At 34.4% G+C, this 26,932-nt stretch overlaps 2 protein-coding genes and 1 long non-coding RNA gene across 3 annotated transcripts; all 3 read right to left on the reverse strand.

Annotated features, from left to right (window-relative positions):
• Positions 1-681: 681 nt before the first annotated feature.
• LOC114726094 (uncharacterized) lies at positions 682-1,398 on the reverse strand. Its single transcript, XR_003738481.1, has 3 exons — positions 1,297-1,398; positions 1,096-1,168; positions 682-886 (listed from the first exon to the last, which is right to left on the reverse strand). It is a non-coding gene; the product is annotated as an uncharacterized LOC114726094 (long non-coding RNA).
• An 887-nt stretch (positions 1,399-2,285) lies between these two features.
• On the reverse strand, positions 2,286-10,325 carry LOC114726096 (pentatricopeptide repeat-containing protein At1g62670, mitochondrial-like). Its single transcript, XM_028912660.1, has 2 exons — positions 8,553-10,325; positions 2,286-4,259 (listed from the first exon to the last, which is right to left on the reverse strand). Exons 1-2 carry the CDS (start codon positions 10,228-10,230, stop codon positions 2,545-2,547), a joined length of 3,393 nt encoding a protein of 1,130 aa, XP_028768493.1. The 5' UTR covers positions 10,231-10,325; the 3' UTR covers positions 2,286-2,544.
• Positions 10,326-23,037: 12,712 nt separating this feature from the next.
• On the reverse strand, positions 23,038-24,570 carry LOC114726097 (pentatricopeptide repeat-containing protein At1g62930, chloroplastic-like). Its single transcript, XM_028912661.1, has one exon. It carries the CDS (start codon positions 24,568-24,570, stop codon positions 23,038-23,040), a length of 1,533 nt encoding a protein of 510 aa, XP_028768494.1.
• Positions 24,571-26,932: the final 2,362 nt, after the last annotated feature.

Raw genomic sequence — 26,932 nt, forward strand, 5'->3', positions numbered from 1 at the left:
AATTGATCTATGAACTTTTGTTTACAACGCAAAGGATGACTTGGGTCATACGTGTTTGGATACGCTGGTTGCCAATTACCTATGAATTCTGAAAGGAAAATAGCAAAGTTTTATTTAAAAACAAATTTATTAATTATGATCAAATTGTTAATGACTATGAGCTGACATGCTGGTAATATTTTATTCGTATGCCGATAACCAGGATTTAGAAAAGGCAACAAAGCACTTTGAGCAGTCATATACTGATTTTTTTTTTTTGGGGTAAAAGATGAGGGACAGCTTAATTTAATTAATTAAAATTGACAACAACAATAATAACAACAATAACAAGCCTAATTGAGGTCGGGTACATAGACCACACGAGCCAAACTAATTAAAACAGAATGGGGACTAAATCCCATACAATCACTAAGCATAATAGCCAGCAACTGAGTTGGACAAAAATCTAATAAAGCCGTAAAAGAAAGCCCAAGCTTCGGCCAGCGCATCAGCAAGATTGTTGTGTATTCTTGAAGTATGACATAATTTCACATCCCAATTAACCATCATCATCTCACAAATCGGGAGGAACACCGAGCTGCAGTTGGTATAGGAGCTTTAGCTACTCAATAATTCAATCAAAATCTTTGAATCTGATTCAATGATTACTTTTCTAAAACCAAAATCCCAGGCCAATTGAGACCATTATAGATCGCCATTCCTCTGCTTCCAGGACATCACAGTTTCCAAGGAGTTGCGTGAAGCCCACAATCGAGGATCTTTGACAATCTCTAATAACCCCGCCACATCCACCCATATTAACTTTGACTCAATCTTGTGGAGGAGGGAGCCATATGTAAATATCAGCATCACGGGGGGGCAAAACGTGTGCTCCCTTGATTTCATTCTGTTGAGCAAAGGATTTCCAAGTAGTCAATATAATAGAAGCAGGATTATTTGGCAATCGAAAATCATCATTGAAGTAGAACCTGTTCCTCCATAGCCATAAGTGCCAAACCGACACACCCCAAATAATATCCCAAGAGACATTCAAATTACATATTGGAACAAGAAACATTGGAATAAAAAATAAAATCCGCCGCCTTTAAGTATTACTTTACAGTTGAAGAGGCAGTCTGCTTCTTTCTTCATCAACAAGTGCCAAAAGTTGTGACATCCTTGGAGGCAACTGCAACAGACATGTGCGCGCGCGTGTGTGTGATCAATAATATCTGATAATCTTTTCACCAAAAAAAAAAAAATAATATCTGATAATCTCAAATGTTCTCCAAATAAATTGGAAAAAAAAAAACTCACTTCCTTTCACAATGAAGTCAAATAAATACCTAATCCATTTGGAAGAAGGTGACAACCAGCCACATTAGGTTCATGGGCCTCAAGGGTGTTCAAGGACAAAACCATAAAGTTATAAGAGTTTCAACAACACTATTTCTGGAAACTACAATTACACCAGCAATTAAACCAGCAATTGCCTAAAGTTAGAAACACAAAGAATAAAAAACACAAAAGGTAAAGATGCCAACAAAATTATTTTCTCTTACATGTCAACTTATATACTCAAGGAGATTCAAGGACCATGAATCACATATTCATGATAGTTAAACTCACCTCCAAGAGGTGTCCCAGAGGCCTTTGAAATAAGACCCAAAAGTTCTTTAAAAAAAAAAAAGAATAGAGAGAGAGGATATTAATTCAGTTTGCCAAAAGAAACAAACGTGGAAACCATTCAATCAAGTTCAGCTCAAACATTAGTATGTTACATACACATATCCCTTTAATTTAAGCTAGTACTCCAAAAATAAGTTCAGGCATTGAATTTCTTGGTTGTAAAACAGCCTAATTGTCCCCCGATGTACAGTAAGGAATTAACTCACTTTATGGAATACAAGAAAACTATATTATAGTTGCAAAGTCAGATCACTCAAATCCTACTCCAAAAGCAGAACCTGAGATGCACCCCAAGGTCAATAAATCAAATTCTAGATGAATGAACTATGAAGGAAGAAGGAATAAAGTCATGCTCTAAGCAAAAATTATTCACTAGAAAACACAGTCAGAAATTAAAATGTCAAACATATGGCTTGATCGAGATTAACCCTTTTATGAGAACAGAATCAAACAAGCCCCGAGATCCTTGGTTGTAAAACAGCCAAATTAACTTTTTATGATGTCCACAATATAGTGCAGGGAATTATCAACTCACTTTATGAAATACAAGAAAATTATATTATAGCTGCAAATCCGATTTCAAATTCTAATCCAAGAGAACCTGAGATGAACCACAAGGTTCATAAATCAAATTCTGAATTGAAGAAGGAACAAAGTCATCTCTAAACAAAAATTATTCACTACAAACAAACGCATAGTCAGAACAAATATGTCAAACATATGGCTTGAAGAAGATTTCTTCAACGCCATTAAGGTCATTGAACCATCCAACAACTTTAATTGGGAAGAAACAAGAATTTGTTAGCCCACAAAGACAAATTTCAACATTTCTACAAATCTAGCATATATTAGGACGATTGTATCAACCTTAATTTCTCATTTTACAAGACCACCACCAATCATTTCATGAAGAAGCTTTTCAGCCTTATCATTCTCTCTCTTCTCCAAAAGAGCTTGAATAAGAGTTCTATATGTTACCGAATTAGGGAGACATCCATTGGCTCTCATTTTTGAAAGCAAGGACATAGCATCATCAAACAAGCCTTTGCTACAAAGCCCACTAATCATAATGTTATACGTGTAGAAATCTGGATGATAGCCACTCGTCAAAAGGTATTGAAAAATCTTTCGAGCGTCATGTAGTCTACCTCCTTTACACAAGCCATCAACAAGTATATTGTATGTGTATGCATTAGGCTGAATTCTGAGGGCAACCATTTTCCTAAATAATGCAATCCCCTGATCAAGATTTCGACTTTTGCAAAATGCATCTAACAAAATATTATAGGTCACTGTATCTGGGGCATGACCACTTTCTTGCATCTCATAAACAAGATCTCGCACATCTGACATTCTCCCGGATTTGCACAAGCCATCAATAAGAGAATTATATGTTGTCACATCAGGAACCAAGCTTTTGCAACGCATTTCTCTTAAGAAATCTAAAGCTCCATTGACCATTTTAATCTTACAAAATCCGTTGATGAGTATATTATAACTAACTATATTAGGTACTACACCGCTTTGAACCATCTTACTGAATACTTCCTTTGACTCACTTACGTTATTCATCAGACAGTACCCATTCATTAGAGAACCGTAAGCTATAACATCTGATCTCATACCAAATTTCATCATCTTAGCAAACACAGTGAGAGCTTCAACGATCCTCCTTTCTTTACAAAATGCATCAATCAATACAGAAAATGTATAAACATTAGGTTTGAGGCTCTTCCATTCCATTTCACGGAGCAAATGGTTAGCTTCTTTCCACTGTCCTATGCTGCAAAAGCCATGGATTAGGGACGTATAAGTAATAATAGATGGCAGAATTCCTTGATCAATCATTGTTGAATAAAACTCATGCGCTTCAATGACAAGTCCACATTTGCAAAGGCCATCAATGATAATGTTATAGATGACTACATCAGATTTAATTCCCTTCCTCTCCATCATGCGGAACAATTTAACAGCAGACCTTATTTTCCCTATTTTACACAGTCCTTTGATCAGGGTTCCATAACTACGTTCATTGAATTGAAATCCTCTAGCCGTTAAGTCGTCATAAAAGTCTAGTGCTTCCCCGACATAGTTATTAATGCAGAGTCCTTTTAATAAAGTATTCAACGTTATGGTACCTGGTCGAAGATCCATCTTGAGAATCCTTCCCAATATGGAAAAAGCAGAATAAATCTGACCCACATGGCAGTAACAATTGATCAAGACGTTCAGTGTACATAAATCAGGTATGAATCCCTCGAACTCCGCTTGAGCAAACAACGAGATCGCAATTCGATATTGTTTAGCCTTGGCAACTGAGCCTAAAATCTTATTAATTTTGGTTATGGAAGGTGGGGGATGCTTATGGAGTAAGCGATGAAGTGAGGCAACGCTGTCGTCGATGTTATTTGCACGTGAGGGTTGGGAATGAGCCAAGAACTTGGGATTGAGGGAATGATAGAGAGAGGGAAGCGTGAGAGACGCAAAAGACGGAGGAAAGTGAGCAATTTTGGGCAATGCATACCTTGAAATTGGACACAATAGATGAAGACAATGCATGATTGTGGAGATGGGGCATGAAGACAGCGAATTTCAAGAGGGGCAAGTCGAAGGAGACGCGGAGAAGTGGGTTCCTAGGAGCTCTTCACCCGTGGGACATCTGCCTAATAAAAAAAAAAAAAATTAACTCTTGATGGAGCTCAACTCGGCAATCCAAATAATTAATAATTAATAATGCCTTTTGTCCCAAATATAAAATTTAGTTGGAGGATTTTTTTTTCTAAATATCCATTGACTTTAATTTTCTTTATATTTAATACTTTTTTTACATTATGCTCGTTAATTTAACTTTTTTTTTTTACTCTCTTTGTTTCTTCTTTTAATACTCCTATTAAAAGAGAGTTATTTTAAGAAGAGTAGAGTAACTTTTTTTTTAGGACAATACGTTCATTTTTAATTACATATGACTATATGTTCTATTTTTAAATATTATTATTTATTTATAAAATTACATAAAAAGAAAATACATGGCAATGTGTAGTTAGATAACTTAATGTAATGGATACGAGGAACCTGAACATACTATTTTCTTTTTTTACATAATAATAATAACAAATAATAAATTTAATAAATTTTCTTAATTGTACTCAAATTTTATTTTTTATTTAAAAAATTCATCAATTTTATGGATATGGTAAAAACTTCTTTCATTGTTTATTTTATGAGAAAATTTAAATTTATTGTTAAAAACTAAATCAGGAGAAGTTTTAACAAACCGAAAGAATTATCGAAGAAATGAGAAAAGGAAAATTAGATATTCTTTATTTATGACTTCTTTTTATTTTGGTGAACTTTATTTATCTCTTTTCGCCGGCACCAAGCGTGACTACATAAATATGAATTTCATTCCTTGATGACTATAGACTCTCATAATGCTGAAATGAAAGGTTCAAGAGAGGAAAGGAATGTTAGAAAAGCCCTTCTTAGATTTTGAGCTTTTATCATTCCTCAGATCCCCAATCTGTCAGCACCAATTATTAGTTTGACTAAGAAATAAGGTTTATCCTGTTGTAGAAAATAGAAATACCCATACCTTGAAACAAATTATTACTTTTCCATCTGATTTTGGAGGAAGGGAATCACTTTTACATTGCAGATTACTTTAAATCCTCATTCAATGATGAAAGAATTTATGGGTTTCTCTTATAACTTGAGCCTGACTTGCAAATGGTCATGTTTGGTTCCTTTTGGCTACCATTCTACTTCGGAAAATTTCATCTTCCCTTCTAACAATTTCTTGTGCGGATAGACTGTTTGGATCAGAGGAGGAAAACTTCTTCACATTTCATTAACGTTCGGTATCATGGGAAATTGATTCAAATTCTTGGATGGGAAAAATTTGGCTTCATCATCATCGTCAAATTTTTACCGATCTTGACCTGGATAAAAAATTTACAGTTCTTTAAAGAATTTGCCAGGGGATTGGATGAAAGTAATAGACTCCGGAAAGATTTCTTTTTCTTTTTTTTTTTAACTTTAACTTTAAACCTCCTCCTATAGGAGGGGGGACCACACACCCAGACAAGACGCCCACTCGCCCCACATTTGGTCACAGTGAGGTAAATCCTTATAGTCAACTTTGGTTCGATTGAAGCAGTGGGATAAGCACTTGTAATCAACAACCAGACCAGCAACACACGAAAACGAAGAACGGAACCTAGAAATATTATTCATGTTTTTTACAAAAAGTAATGTTGACAAAATTAACTCAATAACCACATAAAAGTTAACTTCAGATAGAACAAACCATGACTTAAGCATACTTTTATACAAACTCCTTTAGAAGTCACCATAGAATCATGGTTTCCGACGAAATGACTTAGAGTGTGTTTAGCATTACATTAGTGACCCCAAAAGTAACTTCCACACCGCAAAAGCCAACTTCTGACCATTTTTCTTGTTTGGATCCATAATTGTTTAAGAAGCTCTTTTCTCTTCTATTGCACGGTGGAGCAGAAGCCACAAAAAGTGGCTTTTCCAGTGCATCACTGTGCGGCAACATCACGAGCTCCTTAATTTCATTACCTATCCAAGTTGCCCTTCTACTCGACAAAATGAAAATTAATAAACCTTTTTCTGCGAATGATTATGAGATGCTTTGTTTTTCTTTGCCGGAGAAGAAGCAAAAGAATCTCTCTTTACCCTCTGCTTCTGCTTCTACTAAAAGCTCTCCCAGAACTTCTCCTGACGGGTAAACATTTCACTCACCTTATTCCTTCACTTTCATCGCTGTTTTGGAGTGCTATTGATTTAAGGAACTCTAGCAACTTCGACTATATTTTGGGTTTGCTTATTTTATTGCGTCAACGTAGCTTGTTTCAATTGAGTGCTGGGTTTCACCAATTCGCCTCATGATTCAATGGTTGAAAAATTTTCGTTCCCTTTTAAACATTTGAATATGCATTTAATTGATAAAAATTGAACTGGAGAAAATGGCTAATCAAAGATACAGTGGTGGGTCCGTGAATGATTATAAGATGCTGAGGTGGGGAGAGGGATTTTGAGAAGCTAAGATTTGAGAGGGATTTTGAGATGCTGAGGGGAGAGGCAGTGAATGATTATTGCTGTTGCTGTCCGGGACGAATTGACAGAGGCAAGGTAGGGAAGGGGCGGAGAAGGTTGGTGGTGGATTGAGGAGAATTGATTAGAGATTTTAGGGTTTAAAAAAAAAAACACCAAAACCTTTTTTATTTTCCGTTAAGATATCTTTTTATTTTTTATTTTATTATCTAAAATCTTATATTCAGACAAGTTAGCCCAAATATCTCTAATCTCAAGGGATTATTCAAATATATTTGCATCTTTTTATGGTATTTATTTTTATTATTTAAAATTTATATACATTTTTTATCCATTAAACATATCTAATTAAGTACTTTAGAACTATTTTTATTTTTATAATTTGTTAATTTTAATATTTCTCTTAAAATTTTCACATTATGTACATAATATATATATGTCATTTAATAAAATTTATGTCCTTTCCAGTAATTTTATATCTAAACTTACTTTTTCATTACTCATCCAAACAAGCTTTAGCTGCTCAAACTGATTTCTTTGTAAAAGCTAATCCAAACATAAATTACATTATACTATCTAACTTCTACCAAAGTCAGATTACAAAAAAAGTTACTTCTCCACCACTAATCCAAACACACTCTTGTTACACAGCTGAGCAAACCGCGTTGTTGGGCGTGAGTCAAGAAGGCATAAACTAAACAGCAATTATCATTTCTTCTCTTCACGTTTCAATCCAGATGGTCCAACTATTGCCGAGTGTGGGGTATATCTAAGATAGAATGAACCAGAGAAACTCCACGGAGACACCTGCGTCAGACATGTAAATGCAATAATAGCCAATGATATCCAACATTTTTCAATTAGATAAAAACTTGCCTCGTTTGGAAGAAGGTTACAGCCTCCCACATTGGGTCCATGTGCTTCAAAGGTCTTGGACAAAACCATAGAGTGGAAATCATAGTTCATGACTCTAATTTCAAAATAATGCATTCCGGACTACAGTTTTGAAAGCAAATGCAGATATCCCAATAAGATGTTGAACCTCAACACAAACCATCCTCATAGCAACGGAAATACAATAACGCCTACAACTTCCCCTGTAAGAAAACATATTTCACATACCGTTTTGCCTAAAGTTAGAAATGCAATGAATAAAAACACAACAGGCAAACCTGCTAACCAAATTATTTTCTATTACACGTAAATCATATAATTAAGGAGATGAAAGGACCCGAGCATCACATATTCATGGTAGCAAAGGGCATTGAATTAAGACTAAAAAAGGATATCCACTTAGTTTACCAAAAGAAACAAACGTTTGTAAACCATTCAAGTAAATCTAACTTTAACATTAGTATAACACAGATTAATATGCCTTCCATTTATGCTTACCCTCCAAAATAAATTTAGATATTAATTTTCTTGGTTGTGTAAAAGAGCCAAATGAACTTTTAAGGTGGTCCATAAAATACTGGAAGGAATTATCGAAATCCAAGAAACTACATTTTAGCTGCAACTCTAATTTAGAAACAAGATGTACCCGAAAGGTTACAGGTCAAAATCAGAATAAACTATAGAAAAGGAACAAAGTCATGTTCAAGACAAATTATTCACCAACAGATGGTCAAAATAAATGTGTCAAACACATTGCTTGAACAAAATTTCTCCAACAAAATTTACTTCACAGTATAATCAAACAATTTTAGTTGGAAAGAAAGAAATTGCTAGTCCTTAAGGGCAAATTTCAACATTTACACAACTATAATATATAGTAGAACTAGTGCATTCAACCTTATTTCATCATTTTACAAGACCATCACCAATCATTTCCTGAAGAAGCTTTTCGGCCTTCTCATTCTCACTGTTTTCCAAAAGAGCTTTAATAAGTGTCTCATATGTTACTGAATCAGGAAGACATCCATTTGCTCTCATTTTGGAAAGCAAGGCCATAGCTTCAACCAACAACCCTCCTCTACAAAGCCCACTGATCATAACGGTATATGTATAGACATTTAGATGATAGCCACTCATTAAAAGGCATTGAAAAATCTTTTGAGCATCATCTAGTTTACCACCTTTACACAAGCCATCAATAAGTATAGTGTATGTGTATACATTAGGCTGAATTCCCTGGGCAACCATATGCCTAAATAATGCAACCCCTTGATCAAGATTTTGACTTTTGCAAAATGCATCTAACAAAATACTATAGAAAACTATATCTGGGGTATGACCACTTTCATGCATCTCATAAACAAGGTCTTCCATAAATGACATCCTCCCTGATTTGCATAGGCCATCAATAAGAGAACTATATGTTATCACATTAGGAACCAAGCCTTTGTGACGCATTTCTCTCAAGAGGTCTAATGCCTCATCCACCATTTTACTCTTACAAAATCCGTTGATCAGTATATTATAACTAACTACACCAGCTACTACACCACTTTGAACCATCTTGTTGAATACTTCCTTTGATCCACTAACATTATTCATCAGACAGTATCCATCCATTAAAGAACTGTAAGTTACAACATTCGGTCTCTCACCACATTTCATCATCTTAGCAAACACAGTGAGAGCTTCAACGATCCTCCTTGCTTTACAAAATGCATCAATCAATACAGTAAATGTATGAACATTAGGTTTGATGCTTTTCAATTCCATTTCATGGAGCAATTGGGTAACTTCATTCCACTTTCCAATGCTGCAATAACCATGGATTAGAGAGGTATATGTGAAAACAGACGGCAGAATTCCTTGATCAATCATTGTTGAATAAAATTCATGGGCCTCAATGACACGTCCAAGTTTGCAAAGCCCGTCGATGATAGTGTTATATACGACTACGTCAGCTTTAATTCCCTTCATTTCCATAATTTGGACCAATTTAACAGCAGACCTTATTTTCCCTACTTTACACAGTCCATTGATCAGGGTGCCAAAACTAAATTCATCGAATTGAAATCCTTTACCTGTTAAGTCATGGTAAAAGTCTAGTGCTTCCCCAACCTTGTTACCCATGCAGAGTCCTCTGAGTAAAGTAGTCAAGGTTATCACATTTGGTCGAAGACCCAACTTGAGAATCCTTCCCAACATTGAGAAAGCAGAATACATCTGACCCACATGGCAGTAACAATTGATCAAGATGGTCAATGTAAATAAATCAGGTATGAATCCCTTGAACTCCGCTTGAGCAAACAACGAGATCGCAATTCGATATTGTTTAGCCTTGGCAACTGAGCCTAAAATCTTATTAATTTTGGTTATGGATGGTGGGGGATGCATATGGAGTAAGCAATGAAATGAGGCAACGCTGTCGTCGATGTTATTTGCATGCGAGGTTTGGGAAGGAGCAAAGAACTTGGGATTGAGGGAATGATAGAGAGAGGGAAGCGTGAGAGACGCAAGAGGGGAGAGAAATTGAGCAAGTTTGGGCAATGCATACCTTGAAATTGGGCACAAAAGGCGGAGATAATGCATGGCTAAGCAGATGAGGCACAACACGACCACGGCGAACTCCGACAGCTTCGAATCAAAGGAGGCGCAGAGAAGAAGGACCGAAGTTGAAGGGTTTTTCCTCCCCGAGCACTTGCGATTAGGGTAATTGAACCCAGCTAATTGGCCCCCTCCAAACGCGGCGTTTCTTTTTTCATTTGCAGCTGCAATATTGTTGCCGGGCCATTGGATCCCACCTTAAGGTTTTTGATTCATTCCTTCGCTCATAATGTTCCGCGTTCCGAGACACCAAGGCATTATTTGGATTAGCGGCCACAAATCTGACTTTTATTCTATTTAATTAATTTTTGCAAATATGAGCTTAAGTAAAAATCAATTAGTATAATAATTTATATTTCAATTGATATTTATAAAAATTCAATTTAAAAAGTTGAAACTTATTAGATGGATAATAAAAAATTAAGTTTAAATATAAAATGATTTAAAAAGGATATAAATTTTATTAAATAATATAGCATCTTATCCTTAATATAAGAGCTAGTTAATTAGTTTGAGTAAATTAAAAAACTAGTTAAGTTAGTTATTTGTAATAAATATGCGTTGTCTTTTTTAAAATATACATGCTAATCAAATATATTGGCTAGAACTGTCATTATTACGGTAGTTATCTTGAAAAATAATACTCCTCCGGTCCTTAATATAAGACCCATTTAACTAATTTGATTAGATTAAGGAAGTTAGGTAAGTTAGTTAAGTATAAGAAAAGTGACACATTTTTTCTAAAACACCATAATCATTTTTCTTAATACCCCCTCTCCCTCTTCTATTTGATCATAGTTGAGGGAGTATTCATAGGGGTAATTTAGAGAAAATTGATAAATATGGGAAATGAGTCTTATATTTAGGACCAAAACCAACTCAAGAATTGGGTCCTATATTAAGGACCGGAGGAGTAGATAAATATAAGAGTTAAAGTGGATAAAGGTTTTATATTTAGAATTAAAATAAAAGTAAAATGAGCTCTTATATTAAGAACTGGAAATAATACTGCTTGTAGTCCTTAATACAATATCAATTTACAATAATGACAAGTTAGCTTAAAAAAATAATAAATATAAAAAGAAAACTTATATCAAGTTACTTAGATCAAATATATCAAGTTAGCCCATCAAATTAAGCCAGCAATATTAATCTTACACATCATCATTTTACCCCCAAAATAGTTGTTAAACCTTGTTAAAATAAATATGGAAAAATGGTTTTATTTTTTGTTTTAGTAAGCGTTTTAAATGTCTTAAAAGTACTTTAAAAACATTTTTTATAAACTAAGAAAAAATTCTTTCCGTACACTTTTTTTTTTTCCATATTGGTCTTAGCAGTGTTTAGTTATTGTTTTGGGGCTAAATAATGATGTGTAAAATTAATACAATTGGCACCATTTGATTGACCAACTTCACAAACTTAACTAAGTAACTTAATATAAGTTTTGCCCTAAATACAAATATTTTTAAAAAATTTGTTAATTTTTTAATCTCTTTATACAAATTAATTAGGTTTTACATTAAGACACCAGATATTATATATATTATATACATAATGTGATAGTTTAAAGATGAATATTAAAATTAAAAATTATAAAAATAAAAAATAAAAAATAGTAAAGGTATTATTGGAAAAAAAAATTAGAAAACAATGTGGATCCATTTTTAAGTTTTTCATGACAATTTTATCTACGTAATAAGGACGTCCGGGGTAAATCAGAATAATTTAATCTTTTCTTGAAAAAAATTATCTTTTATTTTAGAAAAAATGACAAAAAAAGTTAAAAATTGCAGTATTTCAATTCAGGTACTTAAGAGATCACAATATAGGGAGAAAGTGATACCCGATTTGGTATTTTGCAAGTATAGTTAAATGACAAAAATGCCCTTGTATTAAAAAATTTATTAATAAGTTGTGAAACAGTTATTAGTGTTGAATAGTAAATAGCAAGAAATGTATTGACAATAACAAGTTATTTATTAATAAATTGTGAATTGATAATGATAAATGTTGAACAAACAATAACAAGAAACATATTGATAATGACAAATTTGACATTGTTTTTTAGAAAATATGATATAAGAATATTTTAGTCATTTGGTTATATTTGCAAAATATCATATTAGGTATTACTTTCTTTTCTGAGATTTTGACCTCTTAGGTATTTAAATTAAAATATTATAATTTTCAACTTTTTTTTTTGGTTATTTTCCCTTTATTTTATTAAAATAATGTGGACCAACCTTTTTATCCTTCTCTCCCTCCCTTTTCAAAACAAACGAACGCAACCAAAAGTCACCCGGGGATGGCCCTATTCCGGACATGGACATACGGCTTTTTTACTTTTATGATGCATTTGGCTCCCCACACGGCTAATCTAAGCACATTCCATGAAGATACTAAAAAAATCCAATACTCGTACTTTTTTTTTATTGCCAACAGAAAATCAAATACAGATAAGTTGTGATTCATTCATTCATTCATGGGCGCCTTTCTTGAGGAAAAAAAGTGGACTTCAGTTGTTTGTTATATTTTGCAGGGAGAATTATAATCACGTCTTAAAAAAAAATTAGTTACTTTAAAATTTATTGATAATTAAAAAATATGCAATGACAAGTTTCAGAATAAAAAAAAGACAATAAATTCAGGCTGGTCACTTAAATTTCTTACTTGGACCTCATATTCATATTTTTTATATAATCATATGATACCCAATACTATTATAACATGATTTTATATGTTATATTTTCATTTGTTTTTTTAATCTCGTATACTACCATTAAATTTTTATAACGAAATATTAGGTCATAACAAAAATGTTGGCAAAAAAAAAAGGTCATAACAAAGCTACGTGGAAGCAATAAATCAAATACTTAATTATCATTTTACTTATAACGAAATTTCCGCACCTATTTTCAGCATGGATCATATCATGCGTATATATTGCACAATTCTCAAACGTTATTTTTTTTAATTAACCCTACTGGTTGGGGCTTTAGTTTTCTCTCAAATGAAAAATTAAAAGAGGTATCTAAAAATATTAAAAAGAGTGGAAGCGTCATTTCAATGGGTATGATTAATCATATCACTTGATAAAATGGTTAATTAATTAAAACGTTCATGTGCTGTTATGTGAACCTGTTTGCGCGTTGGCATGCGAGCATGGAGTATTGTAAACTTTGTATATAATATTTTTGAATTTTTATATTAAAATCTCCCTCTATATTTTTATCAGAAAACTCCCACCTCTTTTAAACCACAATGGGCAAACGATGCATAGTCCTCAAGGCTAGCTCTTGTGAATCCTCAAAGCTTTTAATCCGAAACAACCGAATTGATACGAAATACTGCTTGATTATTAATATAAGAACTCGTTTCATTTTTATTTTGGTCCTAAATATGAGACTTTAATTCACTTTGTTTCTTATATTTATCTATTATTTTCTGACATAGTCCTTATAATAATACTAGTTCTAGCCAATATACTTGATTAGTGAGGATATTTTAGGAAAAACAACACATATTTATTATAAATAACTAACTTAGCTAGTTTTTTTAATCCATCAAATTAATCAACTAGTTTTTATATTAAGTACCAGAGGTAATATTAGTAAACATTCGGTCATAGAGCTTAAATCAATGTTCAGAATTACACTCACAAAGAAATTAGTAGAAGAAGAAGAAAGAGAGGATATCAGAAGCACAGGGAAAAATTATTTATGGTAGTAATGCTACCACAGGAAAGCAAGTGACTGGGGAAACGATGGAAACACAGTTCCTTCGGTTGCAATTGAGCTCCAGAAAACATGAAATGAGCATACCCACTTGGGATATAGTCCAAAACCATTGTAGCCCCAATTGTGAGAAAACGGCAGTATCTATAATTATGGTGGCAAGTCCTAATGCAATCTTGATCGAACACCAAAATTGTCAAGGTCCAATAGATTGTGAAATTTTGAGAGTAAATCAGATTCCCAATCTCTCCTTTCCGAGAGGGAGAATGTAACTTCACCTAGAGATTCAATAACTCAACCTGCATGCCAACTTTTGAAAAGTATCAATCATGAACTCACAATAACAGCAGTAAAGATTTATTCCACTAGGTGAGGTTGCCTATATAGGTCATGCAATGTTATTGAACTCTATTCAAAACCAAATCTTTGAATATATTGTTAATTGAAAGATTTCGTTCAATAATTTCGTTAAGTGTTCTCTTTGGCCTTCGTCTATTTCTTTTTAGAAGACTCTATATTGTTTGATCAACTCTTCTCACTAGCACATCTGAAGGCCTTTTCTGTACATGATCAAACCATCTTAATCATGAACTCATACAAGTTATAAAATCCAAAAATATTGTAGAATTCTCTGATTAGTTGCTGCAGAATATTGTTGTGAAGAATAGTTGTCACCACCGACGCTCTTTGAGGAATGTCATAAGCATAGACTTCTTTATCAGTTTTCAATATGTTGATAAAACATGGCCCAACGTCCGAAGAAGGTAAGCAGTGTTTCATATATCGGCCAATTCATCAAGGTGCTATCTCCATAATGCCGAGGCTCCCCGCTAACAACTAGCAAATAACAGTGCCAAAAAAAAGAAAAAATCTAATGCCATTTGGTTGTTTTAACAAAATCCATATGGGAAGATCAGCCAATGAAATGATTGGTGAAGCGATTCGGAGCCTCTCCTCTCCTCTTTCCATTCTCTTCCATTCTTTTTTTTTAATCATTGGATTAATATTTTAATGAATCATATTTAAATCTTTTTAAAACTATTATAAAAATATTAAATTATAAAAATAAATAAATTATAAATTATAAACTATATTAAATTTTAATTTTAATAGTTTACAAAAGCACTGAATTTTTTATAAATACTTTATAAAAAATTAAAATTTAAATCGTTGAAATATGTTAATCTAATGATTAAAAAAAGAAAAGGAGGAAAAAAGATGGAAAGAGAAGAGGAGAGGTTCCAAGCTGATACATGGAGCCATGATAGGAGAGCCCATCAATCATAGAGGTGCGGACAAAATTTCTGAATATAGAGACACAAAAAGGTCCAAAATTCATAAGCAAAATAAATTTACATTAACTCAGTTCTAAATATAAGATCTAATTTGTTTAGTTCGCAATGTATTCAGGACCTATTTTTTATTTATCTTCTAGGCAAAAATAAATTTAGACATTGATTTTCTTGGCTGTAAAAGAGCCAAACGAACTTTTTTATAGTAGGCACAATTATCTTCCTATTATTAGAGGAAATAATTTTTATATGTATATTGTTTAAATTATGATAATGAATTTGTGATTTATTTTGGTCCATTCTAATTGATCGAATGAACTGTTGTTTTAGACTTAAAGCATGTTTTACTCTTCAGATATGGTGATTGCGAATTTTGAACAGAAAATAGGAAATTTGTTGGGTTAACACAAATACAATCTCTGGTTTTTTAAACTTATGCAAATTTTGATTCTAATCCATCAAATTTCAAATCGTAAGTTTAAGTTTTTCAAGGAGTAAAATGATTCATGCTTTTATCAAACTATAAGAACTAATATTTTAGATTGATAGAAACTTAAAGAATCAAAATCTATTATTTGAAACTTGAAAAACCAATGCCAACATGAAGGCGCATTTGAAATATTTTGTTAAGAGGAAGTTGTTGATTATAATCTAATTGTTATTGATTATAATCTATAATTCAGTAGATTTGTTCAATCGCGTGTAGAACGGTAGATCAAGAATTAACTAGGTCATAACAAGGCTACGTGTAAGCGATAAATCGAATAATTATCATTTTACTTATAACGAAGTTGCCGCATCTGTTTTCACTTTTCAGCATGGATCATGTGCATACATTGCACAATTCTCATACATGATCTGTTTTAGTTATTTCTAAGCATGAATAATTATATCACTTGATGAAATGAATAATTGCTATGTCAAATTCTCAGTATAAAACCTAGTTAACTAATTTATAGAGATTAAGAAAATTAAATAAATTACTTTAAAGAATTATACTTATTTTTTTCCAAACTAATTTGCCTAGCTATAATATAATGATATACATAAGTATTTTAAAAAGATCATATAGTATGTAATATAATTAAATAATTTTTTAACAAATTTTTTTTATTAATTTATTCAAGTTGATCAATTAGGTTTTATATGAATGACTGGAGGTAGTAATTAAAATGAAACTCATTTATCTAAATTTTGACTTTTTCCAATAATCTTTTCTCCATTTTATCATGTCCTTTAATATATAATACTTAGGGGTGTTCACGGGACGGGCAGGCCCGTCTCGGTCCCGTCCAAGTGAACAGGGATGGGACAAGACTTTTGTCCCGTGTCCTGTCCTATCCCGTCCCGTCCCGATTCTCTCCTAATCCTGTTGTTACTGGGATGGAATCGAGACGTCCCGTCCCTTTTTTTTTTCTTTGTCCCTTTTTTTTGGGCCTTCTATTTTTTATTGGGCTTGTCATTGATTAAAATTTCTTATTTTCTTTTTTTTGGGCCTAACAGAAGTGAATAAAAAACTATGATTATTTTAAAATTTGGGCATTTGATTTAATCGACAATACTTTTAATTTGTAACAAATTGGCCCACTTTTCTGCATAACAAGCCTCTGGAAAAACTAAAAGCGTAAGCAATCCATCTAAAAAAATTCCCTGCGATGATATTTCTTCATTTAATATAATTTCCTAATATGGTCCATTCTTTTTTTTTTTTTGAAACATGTTCAATGACAGTTCCTGGAAGCTACCACCCCACACCAATTTTAGCTAAAGCACAAAACATAGGAGCCAAGCGAGCAGAGCGAAGCTGCAAGAAGGATTAAGCTTCTCATGACAGCATAGGGAGAGATACCGACGAACGTGTGAGGCGGGGAGATTAACTCAGGAGTCCACTAAATATCTGGACGGTGATGATTGAGCAGAGCAAAGGAGATATAATCCAAGTTAGAGCTGAGATCTGGACCTGCTACGGCTCGTGGCGAGGAGAAGTCACGAGGTAACAAGCTGGCGAGAAGGAGCTTGGTCTCAGTGATCAACATGCTGGAGAATTGTGAGAGGCCAAGAGGGAGAATCTAGAATGGCTGAATGGTGTTAGAAAAATAAATTTAGGGCATATCTATCATATTTGTAATTTTTTTAAAAAAAATTATATATCCCGGGATGGGACAATCCTGTCTCGTGTCCCGTCTCGTTTTGCCCAGTCTTTTGTCCTGTCCCTGAAATTTTTTTGTCCGTCCCGTCTCATCCCAAAGTGATCGGGACTGGGACGGACCCATCAAGACGAGACAATTTGAACACTCCTAATAATACTCAACTTTCTAAATAATTAAGTGCTCCATGGCTTGTTATGTTAACTTGTTTGCGTGTTGGTATGCAATTATGGAGTCACAAGTAATGAGGTACAGTAAATTTTTTGTATAATATATTTGACATTTTGTATAAAAACCTTGATCCATATTTTTATCAGAAAACTTCCATCCATTTTAAAGACTCTTACTCCAAACATGACCATTGATGTAAAATCAGTTGAATAAATCTGTATTACGTAAAATTTTAACCCATAGTTAAAAACCAAATCGGCAAATTGTTACACATTAAGATGATAATTAGTTTCATATGTATATTATAAATATATATATTTTTTAAATTTTCAAACATATCAAAATTTTAGGGGGTTATTCCAATAAGCAATTGCTTATTTTAGAAAAGGGAAAACCATTTTGCACATATCTAAACTTTACTTCAATTTTTAATTTGGTACCTATATTTTTTTGTTTTTTTAAAAAAATCCTTTAACTATCTTCCGCTCTCTCCGTTAACCCCCATAATTTACAAAACACACTCAAGAGCTAACAGACAGATAAACGGCATTAAAGGAGAAAAGAAGGAGGGAAAAATTAGAAGATGCAAACGCAGACGCACAAACGAAGGAGTATTGTCTCCTTTGTCTTACACATGATTTAGGTCAATAAAATCCCTGAATAGCATGTGCTATATGATTTATACATTATACTCAACAATTTGTGATGCCAAATATAACTTTCAGAGTTTCAGTGTCTTGCAAATTGTTATCTAATTAGAAACTATTATACTATTTTTCAACATTTAGAATTTGCTTTTAGATAAGAAAAAGTAAAGTTGCATTGAGCAATGAAACTTGCAACAGCTGGAACTAACTTGGAGTAGCACTTTAAAGAGTTCATACACTTCGAATAACATGATTCTTAAAAGAAAGGTTAGCAGCTTTGTAAGCATTTTAATCCCTTGTTCACATATAAATACATATACATACCGCTAGAATTATAGTTTCAAGCTGACAAACTAAAGCTTAAAATACAAAAACTTCAAGTAAAATCAACTGACCGTAGAACCAAATCGTATCAGAAGACAAATTACAAATCTCACCTATCCAATCAAAATCACTTTCTCGCTAAAAGGAAAAGCAATTGCACGATCAATCAGCCTAGCTAGCAGGAGGTGAGATCAGAGAACCCATCCTCCCTCTATGGCAAAGATCAAACCTATCGAAGAATATCCCTTTGCAAAAAGCTATGATTATGTTATAGCCCTCAACTCCGAATCGCTTTGCAAATTGAACCCCCCTAGTCGTCGAACACCTCTCTATCGCTGAAGCTCAGTTTCAATGAAGAAGTTGGATTTTAAACCTCCCTCTACTGCGGAGATCAAATCTGTCAAAGAAAATCTATTTGTATAAGGTTTTGATTCCGTCAACACCTCTCCAAATCACATTGCAAATCGAACCCCTCCATCCATGGAAGACCTCCTCTGTCACTGAAGTTCAGTACGTTTTGATGAAGAAATTTGATTTGAACAGCATTAATTTCTTCGTTGGCCCTTGGTTGTGTTTTGTAAAGTGTGGGGGTTAACGGAGATAACAGAAGATAGTTTAAGGATTTTTTAAAAAGTTAAAAAAGTATAGGTACCAAATTAAAAATTAAAAGAAAGTTTAGGTACCTGCAAAATGAAAAGATTCATGAGCATTTGAAATACGCAAGGCACTATTGAAAAAATTAAATAAATAAAAATGTAGATATTTTTCATTAGAAATTAGAAATGAGCACAGATTCGGTGGTGTGAACCAAAATGCCAAATAAAGCTTATCACAAGACTGCAATGTCAACACAGACCATAACAAGAACTTGGCTTCCTTCAATGGAAATGCCACAAGTTACAGCAAAGTATCATCCACAAGTGTTACAAGTAGCAAAATATCAAATCCGTCACATTTAGATTACTTCACAATTGCAATGGTCGTCTGCTTCTCTCTTCCTCAGCCAATGCCAAGAGTTGTTAACTACGTGGAGGCAACTTTTTCTTAAGAGAAAAAGATCACTATAAATGAAACGAAGAGAAATTACAGTGTAAAGCAACTAGCTCTTGGCAAGGCGAGTAAATGTGAACAAGGAAAATTAACAGACTGATCAGAAATTACAACACGAAAACTAGCAGAAACATTAAGGGAACATAAATCTAGTTAAGTGGCACTTGTACTAGAAGGGCTGAAAGAAGAGGGATAGATGAATTTTCTCTTATTGCATGCAATGCGTCCGAGCCTTCAAGGCTAGCTCCTGTGAATCCTCAAAGCTTTTAATCCAAAATAATGTTAGTCCGAAACAAGCAATATGAAATTGAGGTGCTGGTCGAGATGATGATTTAATCCACTAAAACCCTTGAATCAGAGATGAGTCAAGGAAGGCATTATCTAAACAACAACAACAACAAGCCTTATCCCACTAGGTGGGGTCGGCTACATGAATCACACGCCATCGTGCTCTGTCAACAACCCAGTCCTTAGATTTATTGTTGACTAGGAGGTCTCATTCAATGATCTCATTAAGCGTTCTTCTTGGTCTTCCTCTGTTCCTTCCTCTGTTCCTTTTTATGGGACTCCATCTTGTCTTATCTACCCTCCTCACCGAGGCCTCCAATGGCCTTCTCTGTACATGTCCAAACCATCTTAAGCAATTTTCAACTATTTTCTCTTGGATAGGTGCCACACCGACTCTTACTCTGATATTTTCATTTCGAATCTATTTTTTCTTGTATGACCACACATCCATCTCAACATCCTCATTTCTGCTACCCCAACTTTGTGCTCTTGTTTTCCCTTTATTGCCTAACGTTCACTACCATACAACATAGCCGGTCTTATAGTAATCCGATAAAATTTTCCTTTAAGTTTCTCAGGTACCTTCTTATTGCAAATAACTCCAGTAGCTTTCCTCCACTTTAACCAGCCAATTTGTATTCTATGAGAAACGTCTCCTCAATTTCTCCATCCTCCTGTATAAACAGCAATTAACATTTCTTCTCTTCACTGATCTATCTCAAGTAGAATGAACCAGAGAAACTCCATGGAGACACTGTAATGATCTTACCCGCAACAATGTATATGGTTACTGATTTAGACCAGAAAAATAAGCACAAAACAATTGAACTGATATAAAATACTCTCTTCAGTTCTAAATATAAAAGCTAACTGACTAATTTGAGTAGATTAAGAAAATAGGTTAAATTAGTTATTTGTAATAAATAGATATTGTTTTTCCCAATATATTCTTATTAATAAAGTGTATGAGCTAGAAGAAGGACTATTTTGGAAAAAAAATGAATAAATATGATAAACAAAGTAGATTGGGATTTATATTTAGGATCAAAATAAAATCAAACAAGGTCTTATACTAAGGATCGGAGGTAATATTAGTAAACATTCAGTCACAGAGCTTAGATCAATATTCAGAATTACGGCCATAAAGAAATTAGAAGAAGAAGCATAAATTCAGAGAGAAGAGAGGATATCAGAAGCACAGGGAGAAGACCCACACAACAATTTTCGAACCCCCACCCCCCACCCCAACACTGCCTCCCCTTCTGCTTCGTATTCCCATCTCCAAACCCTATTTGGATTCCACCTACTTGAGCCAAATTTAATAAGCTTTGGCCCATTTCTTCTCATTAGGTCCATATATTTCTGGATCATAACATTGCCTTCCCCATGACATTGACCTTGCCCTTAAGGTCAAAGGCATGCGTAGTGGCTGGTAGCAAACGGAGAGCATTATCCCTTTAAAAAGAATCACTGCAGTAGCTACATGACAGTCCTCAAGTGCAGCAGCCAATGGCAATTTATAGGCGACAGACAAGAAAAGCACAATGAGCAGGGAAGTGTTAAGGTGCCAAACTGAACAAGCCAGTTCTGTAAACAAAAGGCAATCACAAGGTAAACAAGTATTTACTCTATGGGAGGATCCAAATCAATTCAAGAGAGAAAAAGTATAAGCAACCCAAAAGACTCGGTTTTGAATGCCTGCGGTAACATCATCCCGGGCAATTGTGAGAGCCAAAACAACAATCATCATGAAATCATTTTTAATTTTATGATATTGGCCTTCATTCCTAGTAGCAAGGACAAGAACAAAGTTCTGATGAATCATTGTTGTCACTGTTTCAAAATGATTCTCCCTGGTACTAAACAAGTTGAAGAGAAGCGTTGGTGGACTGCTTTGTGATTGGTGAGATGGGCAAAATTATTCATGATAGTAATGCTACCTGAGGAAAACAAATGAATGGGAAAAAGATAGAAATACGGTCTTTTTTGATGCAATTGAGCTCCAGAAAATTTGAGATGAGTACACCCGCTTTGGATATAGTCCAAAAGCAATGTAGCCCCAATTGATCCTTCATCTAGTGAGGAAACGGCAGCATTTATAATTATGGTGGCAAGTCCAAATGCACTCTTGATCGAACACCAAAATTGTTAAGGTCCAATAGATTATGAAATTTTGAGAGTAAATCGGATTCCAAATCTCTCCTTTTCAAGATGGAGAATGTGACTTTCACCTAGAGGTTCAATAACTGATAACCTGCATGCCAACATCTGAAAAGTACCAATCATGAACTCACACAAATTATCGAATCCAAAAATATTGTAGAATTCTCTGATTAGTTGCTGCAGAAAATTGCTATGAAGTATAGTTGTCACGACCAACGTTCTTTGAGGAATGTCATACACAGTTCTGTCTAAAGCTAGATGCAATGAATAAATAAAAAACAGTCAAACCTGCGAATAAAATTATTTTCTATTATGCTTCAAATCATATAATTCCAGGAGATGCAATGATCCAAGCATCACACATTCATCATAGCCAACCTGACCTTCTCTTGGAACAGGCATCCCAAAGGACTTTGAACTTAGACAAAAAACAACAAAAAGAAATGATATTCATTCGGTTTGCCATAAGAAACAAACACTTGGAAACCATTCAAGCAAATTCAACTTTAACATTAGGGTAACACAGACTCATGTACCTTTGATTTGTCTTATACTCCAAAATAAATTCAGACATCGATTTTCTTGGTTGTATAAGAGCCAAATGGACCTTTAATGTGGTCCAAAAAATAGTGCAAGGAATTATATAAATCCAAAAAAACTATATTTTAGCTGCAACTCTGATTCAAGAACAGAAACAAGCCCGAAAGGTTATAAGTCAGAACCAGAATAAACTATAAAAAGAGGAACAAACTCATGTTCAAGGCAAATTATTCACTACCAAACATAAGGTAAAAATAAATGTGTAAAACATATTGCTTGAACAAAATTTCTCCAAGAACATTTACTTCACTGTATGATCAAACAATTTTAATTGGAATGAAACAGGGAATTGCTAGCCTTTGAAGGCCAAGTTAAACATTTACAGTACACAACTATAATCAATAGTAGGACTAGTGCATCCAACCATATTTTATCATTTTACAAGACCACCACCAATCATTTCACGGAGAAGCTTCTCAACGTTATCATTCTCTCTATTCTCCAAAAGAGCTTGAATAAGAGTTTTATATGTTACTGAATTAGGGAGACATCCATTTGCTCTCATTTTTGAAAGCAAGGACATAGCATCATCAAACAAGCCTTTGCTGCAAAGCCCACTGATCATAATGTTATATGTGTAGACATCTAGATGATAGCCACTGGTCAAAAGGTATTGAAAAATCTTTCGAGCGTCATGTAGTCTGCCTCCTTTACACAAGCCATCAACAAGTATATTGTATGTGTATACATCAGGTTGAATTCTCTGGGCAACCATCTGCCTAAATAGTGCAATCCCTTGACCAAGATTTTGACTTTTGCAAAATGCATCTAACAAAATACTATAGGTGACTGTATTTGCGGCATGACCGCTTTTATACATCTCATAAACAAGATCTCGCACCTCTGACATTCTCGCTGACTTGCAAAGGCCATCAATAAGAGAATTATATGTTATCACATGAGGAACCAAGCTTTTGCAGCGCATTTCTCGAAAGAGATCTAATGCTGTATTGACCATTTTAATCTTACAAAATCCATTGATCAGTATACTATAACTAATTGCATCAGCTGTTACACCGCTTTGAACCATCTTGGAGAATATTTTCTTTGACTCATTCACGTTATTCATCAGACGGTATCCATTCATTAAAGAACCGTAAGTTACAACATCCGGTCTCTCACCGCATTTCATCATCCTAGCAAACATGGTTTGAGCTTCAACAATCCTCCTTTCTTTACAAAATGCATCAATGAATGCATTAAATGTATGAATATCGGGTTTGATGCTTTTCAATTCCATTTCATGAAACAATTGGGTAGCTTCTTTCCACTGTCCCACGCTGCAATAGCCACGGATTAGAGATGTATATGTAATAATACACGGCAGAATTCCTTGATCAATCATTGCTGAATAAAACTGATGCGCCTCAATAACATGGCCACATTTGCAAAGGCTATCCATGATAGTGCTATAGATGCTTAGATTAGATTTAATTCCCTTCTTCTCCATCATTTGGACCAATTTAACAGCAGATCTTATTTTCCCTATTTTACACAGTCCGTTGATCAGGGTGCCATAACTAAGTTCATTGAATTGAAATCTTTTAGCTGTTAAGTCATCATAAAAGTCTAACGCTTCCCCAACCTTGTTGCTAATGCAGAGTCCTTTTAATAAAGTATTAAATGTTATCACATCTGGTCGAATATCCATTTTGAGAATCCTTCCCAATACTGAGAAAGCATAATTCATCTGACCCACATGGCAGTAACAATTGATCAAGACGTTCAGGGTACATAAATCAGGTATGAATCCCTTGAACTCCGCTTGAGCAAACAATGAGATCGCAGTTCGATAGTGTTTAGCCTTTGCAATTGATCCCAAATGCTTGTTAATTTGGATGATGGAAGGCGGGGGGTGCATACGTAGTAAGCGATTGAACGAAGCAACGCTGTCGCCGATATTCATTGCGTTAAAAGTTTGGGAATGAGCAAAGAACTCGGGATTGAGGGAATGATAGAAAGAGGGAAGCATGAGAGACAAAGGTGGTGGAAGAAAGTGACCAATTTTGGGCAATGCATACCTTGAAAATGGACACAAAAGGTGGAGATAATGCATGGCTAAGCAGATGAGGCACGACAAGAGCACAGCGAACTCCGATAGCTTCGAATCAAAGGAGATGCAGAGAAGAAGGATTGAAGTTGAAGGGGATTTGCTGCCCAGAGCATTTGCGAGTTGGGTGATCGAAGACAGCATATCGGCACCCTCCAAACGCAGCGTTTCTGCAGTCCGCAGGTCCATGGTTGACGTGTCTTAATGGTTTCCGTTGGATCCAATCTTGAGGTTTTGACTTTTTTTGATTCTATTTCTATCCTTCGGTCATAATGTTTTGCGTTCCAAGAGGCAAGACTGCAACAGGATACTAGAAAAATCAAGTAGTCAGTGCGGATGGAAACCAAAATTTCAAAAATAATTTTACGGTTTTCAAAATAAATATATAAAAAATTTTAGCTCAATTTACAAAAAAATATTTCTAAAAATCACTCCTCCTAATTCCCAAACACTCCCATGCTTCTACTCTCCCCCCCCCCCAGAAAATCGAATGCAGATCATCAGTTGTGATTCATTCATTCAAGCGTGCGCGAAAAAATCGCACGTGACTTGATACTGAATATATATATATATATATATATATATATATATATATTACAAGGATCAAAATTTCACCCATTTTGTGCAGCAAACCCGGTCTGTCCAGTTTGTGGGGAAGACACTGAGACTTTAGAACATTTATTCCTGCTCTGCAATTGGGCTAGAACCGCTTGGTTTGGGAGCGTCTTGGGTCTTATTATCACCCCTCTGAATATACAAAGCATTTCCTTTTGGCTTGAGCACTTCCTGCTAAAAAGTGACGCTGACTTTGACTATGGGAAAGCTTACATTGCATCTATGCTTTGGTCTATTTGGATCTTGCGGAATAAATATATTTTCGACCAGATTATCCCGAGGCCTGAGGATGCAATTGAGATGACTAAACGGACCATGATGGAGTATTGGGATGCAAATTCTCTTTTCACTACAGCACCTAGCAATGTGGAATCTAAAACTTATTTCAAGTGGAGGAAACCACAGGAAAATTCCTTCAAGATTAACTGTGACGGTGCTTTCTGCAAATCTAGTGGTAAAGCTGGTATTGGATTGATTTGTAGAAATTCTGAGGGATTATTTTCAAAAGGATGGGCTGAAAAGGTAAATGTTACCTCTGCTTTTCATGCTGAAATCCTTGCTGTCCATAAAGCGGTTGTCCTAGCCGAGCACTGGCAATGTTTTCCAGTTGTCATTGAGATGGATTGTAAAGTACTCTTTGATGCGTTATTGCGCCAAAATCTTTTCGATGCTGCCCATGGCTTCTGCATGGTTTACTTGCTGAAATCTTTGAATTGGTGAATGATCGAAGCTCCTATTCCTTTTCTCTCATTCCTCGTGAGGGAAATGATGCTGCCGATCTGTTGGCTGCCTTAGCTTCAAGGGAGTTGGGACCTAACGGTCTGATTCTGGAATCTCCACCTCCTCCAGCTACTATCGTCCTTCGTGAAGCCACCTTTGTTGAAGATTGCAGTTTTGACCAGCATATTTCTGAGGCTGATAGGGAAGGTGTCGGCTAATTCCGTCACCTTTTGCTTTTTGTGGGCCTGTGTTGCTGCCCTTTGATCTCTGTTGTTTTGTATAAACTCTTGTTTCAGTCTCTTTAGTAATCTAATTATGCTTTCCTGGTAAAAAAAAAAAAAATTTCACCCATTTTAATCTCCTGATTTATACTCCTCCGGTTCTCAATATAGGACCCAATTCTTGAGTTGATTTTGGTCCTAAATATAAGATCCATTTCTTATATTTATTAATTTTGCCTAAATTACCCCTATAGATACTCTATCAATCATAATCAAGTAGAAGAGGGAGATGGAGTATTAAAAAAGATGATTATAGTGTTTTAGGAAAAATATGTCATTTTTCTTATAATTAACTAACTTACCTAACTTCTTTAATCTAATCAAATTAGTTAAATGGGTCTTATATTAAGGATCGGAAGAATATTATTTTTCTTTTAATTAGTTTAAACTCTCGCACGCACACCCCGTGCACATTTTTTTACTAACGCTCAATAGAATATAATCCTCGTTATTTAAAATCTCAAGATATTTAAAAAACATAATTAACTTAACTTAGGGCATTACAAGAGCTAAATATGTTTCAATTTGTAAATGCATTTTACCCATTACATGGACATCATAAAATGCATTTTTTTCCAATATTTACAAATATTAAATGTGTG

This window comes from Neltuma alba, unplaced genomic scaffold (genome assembly GCF_004799145.2).
Source record: "Neltuma alba isolate B1F8T4 unplaced genomic scaffold, ASM479914v2 tig00012339_pilon, whole genome shotgun sequence".
Lineage (NCBI taxonomy): Eukaryota > Viridiplantae > Streptophyta > Magnoliopsida > Fabales > Fabaceae > Neltuma > Neltuma alba.

Bases quoted from the DNA above. Each gene is read 5' to 3' on its own strand.
- LOC114726096 (XM_028912660.1), bottom strand. From the start codon at position 10,230: ATGCATTATCTCCGCCTTTTGTGCCCAATTTCAAGGTATGCATTGCCC. The intron at 4,260-8,552 runs AATGATGAAATA...GCCCCTCTTGAA, and splicing joins GATTGGTGATGGTCTTGTAA to ATTCGCTGTCTTCATGCCCC.
- LOC114726097 (XM_028912661.1), bottom strand. From the start codon at position 24,570: ATGAATATCGGCGACAGCGTTGCTTCGTTCAATCGCTTACTACGTATG.